The sequence below is a fragment of the Bufo gargarizans genome, chromosome 3 (assembly GCF_014858855.1).
Source record: "Bufo gargarizans isolate SCDJY-AF-19 chromosome 3, ASM1485885v1, whole genome shotgun sequence".
Classification (NCBI taxonomy): Eukaryota; Metazoa; Chordata; class Amphibia; order Anura; family Bufonidae; genus Bufo; species Bufo gargarizans.
Window position 1 is genome coordinate 276483482 of NC_058082.1, and position 8208 is coordinate 276491689.

Sequence of the window (8208 nt, forward strand, 5' to 3'; positions counted from 1 at the left end):
ATACTACAGTCCAGTATAGTATATCTTCCATGTACTTTATCATTTAGCTATAATAGCCTGCCTACATTCAGTGCTCTGCTTGTGCTGTTCATAGTGGGCCCTGCGCTGATGAATGGCAGGAAAAGTCTGAGGCATATCGGTACACCATAGACCTTTTACAGGGCGTGGGAGCCCACAGAGAGGGCTTCGAGTGGCGCCTCTGGCACCTGTGCCATAGGTTCACCAACACTGATCTAACATATTAAGGCAGCCTTAACCCCTTCAGGACCAGGCCATTTTATATGTTTTCGTTTTTTACTCCCAGCTTTCCCAGAGCCATAACTTTTTTATTTTTCCATTCGCATAGACGTATGAGGGCTTTATTTTGTACTTTCTAATGGCACAATTCATAGTTGAAAGTGGAAAAAAAAATTCCACCACAGTTTTATGGATTTTTGGGGTTATTTATAAAAAAGATGTATGTATTTTTTGTGGTCGAGGCAACCAGGAGAGCGCCCCTGCCCTGCCTAACTACCCTGTTCCCTATGCGGTTAGAGTTGTGCCGCAACCGCGCCATAGTGGGGACGCCTGAAAGAGGGCAAAAGACACACTGGTTAGCAGGAATAATTTATTACAACATAACTCACAAAACCAAACTTTGGAAAGCCATAGACATCTCAGTTTTGGGATGAGGTACATATCGGCTAAAACACGCAGAGCGCCAACGCCCTAACTTCTGGATGACATGCGCTGGCACCTGATTCTTAGAGGCCGCAGACGCGGCACCTATGCGGAATGAGTGTCCTGAGATCGCAGCCGGATCACCGCCCAAACTGGCCACTAAAGAGCGTACATGGGACACGAACTGATGAGTAGTGAGTGGCGTCACTCCGAATGGCAGTAAAGGACTATCCGGCCCGTGCCCAGTTAACGCTGACTGCAACTGACGGAAGACTGCAACGGGGCACCACTGATGAGTCGTGGGGAAAAGGACACCGGAACTGGGGGACCCGTCTGCGAGGTTTTGGACGTCCTGAGTAGTAGCACGTAACCCTCGGTGCTCTGAACCAACTGGCTGACCGTGAGAAACCTGCCACTACCAGGGGAACAAGTGAACTCCCCAGGTCTCAAGAAGCCATAGAAGGCTAAATAAATGGCAGATTTAAGCACCAGGCTGGGCAAGGCCCCGAAAGGGCTCCTATCCAGGACGTCGGACAAGTTGCGGAAAAGGAGCCCGGTGACAGCTTGTCTGCGCACTTGGCCTCCAGACCCACATCTGCCCAGACCCCTCAATGCAGCTTTGACAGCATGTATGGAAAAAACCGATGCCCGTTCAGGATGACTGACCGAGAGGAAATGTTGCACCCCCGACAAGTACCTCTTCACTGTGTTATGGGATAGCCTAAGCTCTGAGTGGCAGTAGCCAATGAAAGCAAGGATATACTCCACGAAACTGGACTCCCCCTGAGGACACTCCTGCTGAAACCTGCAAAATACCCTCCACCCGGTGTTATACGCCCTGGTCGTGTTTGGTGAAAGGGACTTGGCTATTAAAGCGTGGGCCGTCTCTAGGTGACTGGTCACATTAGTATTAATGACTCGTGGGGAGGGACGGTAGCACCCACGACATCTGCCTCTGGCATGACCTGCAAGAAAAGGGAGAAATTAGCCCTTGATAAGGCGTCAGCAGCCACGTTTTGTGAGCCTGGTACATGCGAGCTATAGACACGGAAATGATAATGAAGGGAGAGTTGAACTAATCGTCTCAAGAGACACATGACATGCAAGGATTTAGACAACCCACTATTCAAAACGTCAACCACCGCAGCGTTATCAGTAATAAACAAGACAGAGCGATTTACCCAGTTACTGCCCCACACATGGGCGGCTACCACGATGGGGTACAGTTCGAACAGTGCTGAGGTTTGTAGGAAACCTGGGATTTGTCTCACCTCAGCCAGCCATTCGTCTGCGACCCAGTGGGTGCCAAAAATAGCAGCAAACCCTGAACTAGCAGCCGCATCAGAAAACACTACCGGGGATTGGCTGGACAACTCAGGGATAAACAAAGACACCCCATTCCACTGGCAAAGAAAGTGATCCCACATGTGAAGGTCTGCCAAGGCCTGACTGTCCAGACGCACTGGGCTGTCTTGTTCCGGGGCCGTGGCAAGAAGCACCAGCAACCGGGAGATGAATGACCTGCCTTGCGGAATGATGCGCATGGCGAAATTCAACATGCCCAGTAGCGACTGTAAGTCCGCCTTGGTGACCACCGTCGTGACAGAAAACCTGTGGATGACTTCCCTAATCCTAACTAACTTGTCTGACGGCAACCTGGCTAACATGTCCTGCGAGTCTAGCTCAATGCCCAGGAAGGTGATGACTGTGGACGGGCCTTCGACTTTCTTGGGGGAGACTGGTACACCTAGCTGGGAGAAACACCTCAGTAACTTCCCCAAGCCTAGGGGAGCTGCCCCGGGCCTCTCGATCAGCAGGAAGTCATCTAAATAATGGATGACAAACTCGCAGCGGACTTTATGTTCTAAAATCCAATGAAGGGCCTGAGCCAACTGATCAAAGAGCCAGGGGCTGCTCTTAGAACCGAAGGTAAGCTTGGTGGAGAAATAATATTGGTCCTTCCACTTAATGCCGTGCCACTGCCAGAGCGCTGGCATAATGGGAAGTAACTTAAAGGCGTCCGAAATATCAGCCTTGGACAACATCGCTCCGGGCCCTAACTGTAAAATAATGGCGATGGCCTGATCGATGGAAGAATACCTCATGCCCACTTCCTCAGAAGAGATAAGGGAGTTAAGACTAGGGACATAGGAACCATGTGGGGCTGACAGGTCGATGATGAGTCTCTCCTTCTTACTAAATTTGCCCGTGACCACCCCCACAGGACTAACTCTCCACCGCTGAAAGGGGGGCACATCGAAAGGACCGATCAAGAAACCCTTACCCAACTCGGACTCTATTAGTTTGTCTACAGACTCAGGATTCCTGTCGGCAGACTGGAGGTTCTTGCACTCATACGTGTATTCGGGTGTGGTGATTAACCCTGTATGAAAGCCCTTGCAGAATCCTGCAACTAGAAACTGCACGAACCCTGGATTACGATGTCCTTGCAAAAACTTTTGTAAACAATCGGTATTGACCACACTCATGTAGGCTTTAACTGATTTTAATGAGCATGCGGCTCTGGGGTGGGCCCTAAAGCAATTGGTACAGATATGTAACAGACAGCATTGACCAAAATTACAAGACCCGTAATTATAATTTTTACAAATCTGGGCCCTACCCAACTGCACGATGGGCCGGCCTAACTTGTCGACTGAGCTAGGAGGTCTGAACACATCGAGTGGCCCAGCCGACGAGCCAGAAGGGAATGACTGTGCACTGCTGGCTGATTCTTGGCACCACTCGGTAGAGTGGAAGATGGACTGACAGGCCGAACAGGAGGGAGCTTTAAGACCCGCAAAATGCCGGCAAAATAATTCAGTATCCAAGTTGGACCAATCTGTGACATAACCAAACTGAGTAAAAGCCGCAGCTGCCTTGGCTGAGAAGGAACAATGGTAATCATAAAACGAAACCCCTCCGTACTTATGACCCAACTCCGTAACGCGAAAAAGGTACAGATCAAGTTCCTCCCTCCTATCCGGCCTAGCAGAACATATAACATCTCTGAAAAGGCTAAATGCCATGACAAATTCGGGAATGGTTAATTTGCGGTTAAGCCTGTGGTCACGGCCTCTCAGTACCACCGAGACTTCCCCGCAAGCTATAACCTTATTATCGGACAAATCCCTGGAAGCTATCAGTAAAGATGCAAGGTTAACATCCCTACCCTCTAGGATGTCTTTCCTGACGTTGGTCGGGATAAAATGAGAGGGAGCCACATTGGGAACGGCCAGGGTAGTACGGGTTTCCCCTACAGCAGAGGTAGTGGCTACCGGAACCTCAGGGGGGGGGGAGCAGGAACGACCGAGTCACGAGACTCAACTGACTCCAACCTCGCTTGTATGGAATTTACAGCTGCCGTTAGGCCGTTCAGCATGACATGTAGCTGCGCGAGCGATGTTTGCACCGTGGACGTGGGGAGAACATCTTGACTGGATGCCACAGAGTCTTTCCACAACCGATATAATTCCGCCTTCCTGGCGGCAGCCGGGAAGGGGATACCCCTCTTTGTCAGTTCCGACATGAGCCTAGGGATAGTCCAAGCTCTCAGGGACGGTAGACTGCCCCCTTCAGACATTCCTGCCACATTCTCGTCCACAGACGCCTCGACGATGTCCGATGCGTGCGACATCACAGCTGTGGAAACAGTAACGTAAATGACCGGCTACACTGGACGACCGCCAGCACCAGTGACCTGCTCAGCCGTGTACAGAAAGGTGACCCGCCCCCGTGTAGCTCCGCACATTAACACCAGAAGGACCGTGAGGAAGTGGACCGTAACCGACACCCAGAAGTACCACACAGAGAGAACATGATATACTTACCAGCTTGGAAAACTACAGAATGACCACCGCGGGGAGTTTGTAAAACAATGCAACCTGAACGTGAGACAGTGCATGAGACACGACCCCGCTTGTACGGCCTCTTCACCCCCTACCCCCACATGTACCCCTACTACCTTGCCGACAGGCCACACCCTCAGGATGTAAGTAAGACAGACTAGGACCTAGAAGCAAAACAATAAGCATCAACTCTGGACGTGCACGCATAGCAAAGAACCAAGCGAATAAGTAAGACATGAAGACGTGGTAGTGAACCTAGTGAGCAGCCGGTAGGAGGAGGCCAGCCAACGGCTAACACCTGTACCCCCTGACCGACCTTAGTGTAATCACGGATCCCTGCCTATCTATGCGGCACGGCGGCCCGTGACAGACTTTAATGCAGGTGAGGGGCGGGGCCACCGCGCCGCCCACGCGCCTCAACGATAACCACGTGGGGAGCGCGAAGCTCCCTGGCACCGTGGGACGGCGCGGGGGGATTCTTTCTGCGCGGTGGCCCCCGTCCCACACAAACACCGTTCGTGAGCCACGTGGGGAGCACACGCGACTCCCTGATAGAGCGCCCAGTGCGGGGGAGCCCTCCGACACCTATGGGCCGTGGGGAGCAGCACAGCTCCCTGGCATGAACCGGTAAGGGGGGAAGCCCAGCCTAACGTGGACCCCGCCCCCACCGGTCGGTGAAATGTTGCCACGTGGGGGGCCGCACCGCTCCCTGGCAGAGCGCCCAGTGCGGGGGAGCCCCCCATTGCCTAAAGGGCTGACCCTCCGCCGGCTGGGCACTCCACCACGTGGGGACACGGCGCAACCCCCTGACATAGAGCCGGGCAGGGGGAGGCTCTAAACATCAAGGCTCCGCCCCCCGCCGGAAAACAAGCGTGCCACGTGGGGGGCCGCACCGCTCCCTGGCAGAGCGCCCAGTGCGGGGGAGCCCCCCATTGCCTAAAGGGCTGACCCTCCGCCGGCTGGGCACTCCACCACGTGGGGACATGGCGCAACCCCCTGACATAGAGCCGGGCAGGGGGAGGCTCTAAACATCAAGGCTCCGCCCCCCGCCGGAAAACGAGCATGCCACGAGGGGGGCAGCACTGCTCCCAGGCAGAGCGCCCAGTGCGGGGGCCCCCCATTGTCTAAAGGGCTGACCCTCCGCCGGCTGGGCACTCCACCACGTGGGGACCCAGCGCAACCCCCTGACACATAGCCGGGCAGGGGGAGCCCCCAACACATCCTGGCTCCGCCCCCCGCCGGACAAACATGCATGCCACGTGGGAGGCCGCACTGCTCCCAAGCAGAGCGCTCAGTGCGGGGGTGCCCCCCTTCGCCTAAGGGGCTGACCCGCCGCTGACTGTGCGCTCCGCCACGTGGGGAGTCAGCGCGGCCTCCTGGCACATTACCGGAGCGGAGAGCTCCCCGGCATGCTCCGCCCCCGGCTGTAAGCAGGCTCACCGGCACTCAGAAGGGGGGGAGGAGGAGAGCCCTCCTCCAGTCACCAGTCCGTCCGGAGCACGGGGTCCCCACTCACCAAGGAGCCGACCGTGCTGACCGGACCTGAACGCTCCTTACCCTCGCCTGCAGGATCGATACCAGGTAAGTGCTCTTTCAGGAACGCTGAACGACGTACGAGGTGGAATCGGCCTTACACTTATTGATATAATTTTGGAGTGTGTACGACTTTTTGATCACTTTTTATTCAATCTTTTTGGGGAGGTGAATTAAAAAAAAAAGCGAATTAGGGTTTTGATGTTTTTTTCCATTACAACATTCGCAGTATGGGATAAATAATTTTCGATTTTAATAGTATGGGCATTTTAGAAGTGGCAATGCCTGTTGTTTATTTTTTTAATTGTTTATGTATTTTTATTTTAATCTTGGGAAAAGGGGGGTGATTTGAGTAAAAAAAAAATAAAAAAAAAAAAAAAAATTATTTTTATTTTACAGGTTATGTGAACTAGCAATCATTAGATTGCTTCTTTCATAGACTCCAATGCATTAGCATTGGAGTCTATGACAATTCCACTATGTCCCTAAGGAACCCTGCCGCAAGCAGGGTCCTCATAGGAACATAGCTGTGACAGCCTTGGATCATCCAGGAGGACTGTACACACCTGCCATACACACCATCCAGCTTTCCGATCCCCGCTAGGGGTTGCCTTTGCACAGCTGGGAGCGAACGTTTTTTGACATCCCAGATGCCATAGTCACATTTGACCAAGGCATCTGAAGGGTTAAATGTGTGCGATTAACTTTATCATCAGTCACATACACTGCTTTAAATACCTGACCCCCCCATGTATATTTATGTTGGGCGGTTAGTAAGCTGTTAAAGAGGCTGTCAAGCTTTTCTACCAGAAGCTCCTGTCCTTGCTTGCCATTGTCTGGAGGGAACAGAAGTCACATGTCATGTGCCGCTTGGGGGATACATTACAGCTGTGGCAAGTCATTGGCTGCAGCAGCATGTGTGACACTTGTCTACACTGGAAGTTTTCAAGTAGGGACCAGAGCTCCAGAACCAAAGTAGTGGACTAAAAGAGCAGAAACCCAGCGGTGAGGAACATCGGTGAAGTTTGTGAGGGGGGATAGCCAGAAAGCCTTTCAGAGCGGGAGAACACATTTATATATTTACCCATTTATATATTTGATGTATTGATTATATGCAGCCTACCTTATTAGGCATCAAGGGAACTTGTCCTTCCTGAAGATGTCTATTTTAATTCAAGCTAAAAGTATATTTTTTTTGTTCGTTTTTTTATAGGTTGACACACAAATACGTAATGACATTTTTGCCTGCACTTCCAGTAAGTATCAGTTTTGTCATAAGGTACATCAGTAAATACAATTTACAATTCTTCCCTGTTTTTATTTTAGCCTCTCTTATATCTGCCATATACTATACACGTGTCTAGAAGATGCAGAAATTAAAAATTGAACATTAGATTTTCCCTAAAAATACAAAAGTTTCAGCTCACCCTCAGCATATCACGGCCATGCAAGGAAACCCCAGACCAGGGAGTAAGGCCCCATGCACACGGCCGTTGTTCACGGCCGTGTGCGGGCCGTGGAACCGCGGCCTGGATCCCTTCCTGTGAGCTGGAGCGCACAGCGTCACTGGTTGCTATGACGCCGTGCGCTCCCTGCTGCCGCCGCAATACAGTAATACACTGGTACGATCTATACCAGTGTATTACTGTACTGTGCCGGCAGCAGGGGGCGCACGGCGTCATAGCAACCAGTGACGCCGTGCGCTCCAGCTCACAGGAAGGGATCCAGGCCGCGGTTCCACGGCCCGCACACGGCCGTGAACAACGGCCGTGTGCATGGGGCCTAATCCAAAATAGAAGCCAAAAAATTCCAGCATACAGGCCATGGATAAAATCCAAATCCTTTACTGTATCCTTTTAAAATCCATGTGCTGTAAAGAGTGTACGGACTGTCTACGCATTTGGACAGAATGTCTTAATCATGACCACAATATGTTACCAAACTTACTGGTTTAAAAATCCCCCCTCCCCTCCCACTAATAGCACGCCACCTCACATGTGTAGCATGCCTCATTAATCAAAGCATGGGAGTGTGCTATCTGGCATAATAAAAACACAACAATGTGAATATTGACATATAAACATAACCCAGCAAAACAAAACAAAGACCTGAATCAATATTCAAAATTTAAATCATATCTACTATTCATACCATTAGGAATCCTCCA

General features: G+C 51.6%; 1 protein-coding gene across 1 annotated transcript in view; it reads left to right on the forward strand.

Moving 5' to 3' along the window:
* The window catches only part of LOC122931533 (multidrug and toxin extrusion protein 1-like), a 33671-nt gene extending 26243 nt beyond the window's left edge, over nucleotides 1–7428 (forward strand). The window contains exons 5-6 of the mRNA XM_044285600.1: nucleotides 7255–7320; nucleotides 7368–7428. Of these exons, the coding sequence (XP_044141535.1) occupies nucleotides 7255–7320; nucleotides 7368–7428 (127 nt within the window). The remainder of the gene's footprint in view (nucleotides 1–7254; nucleotides 7321–7367) is intronic.
* Nucleotides 7429–8208: the final 780 nt, after the last annotated feature.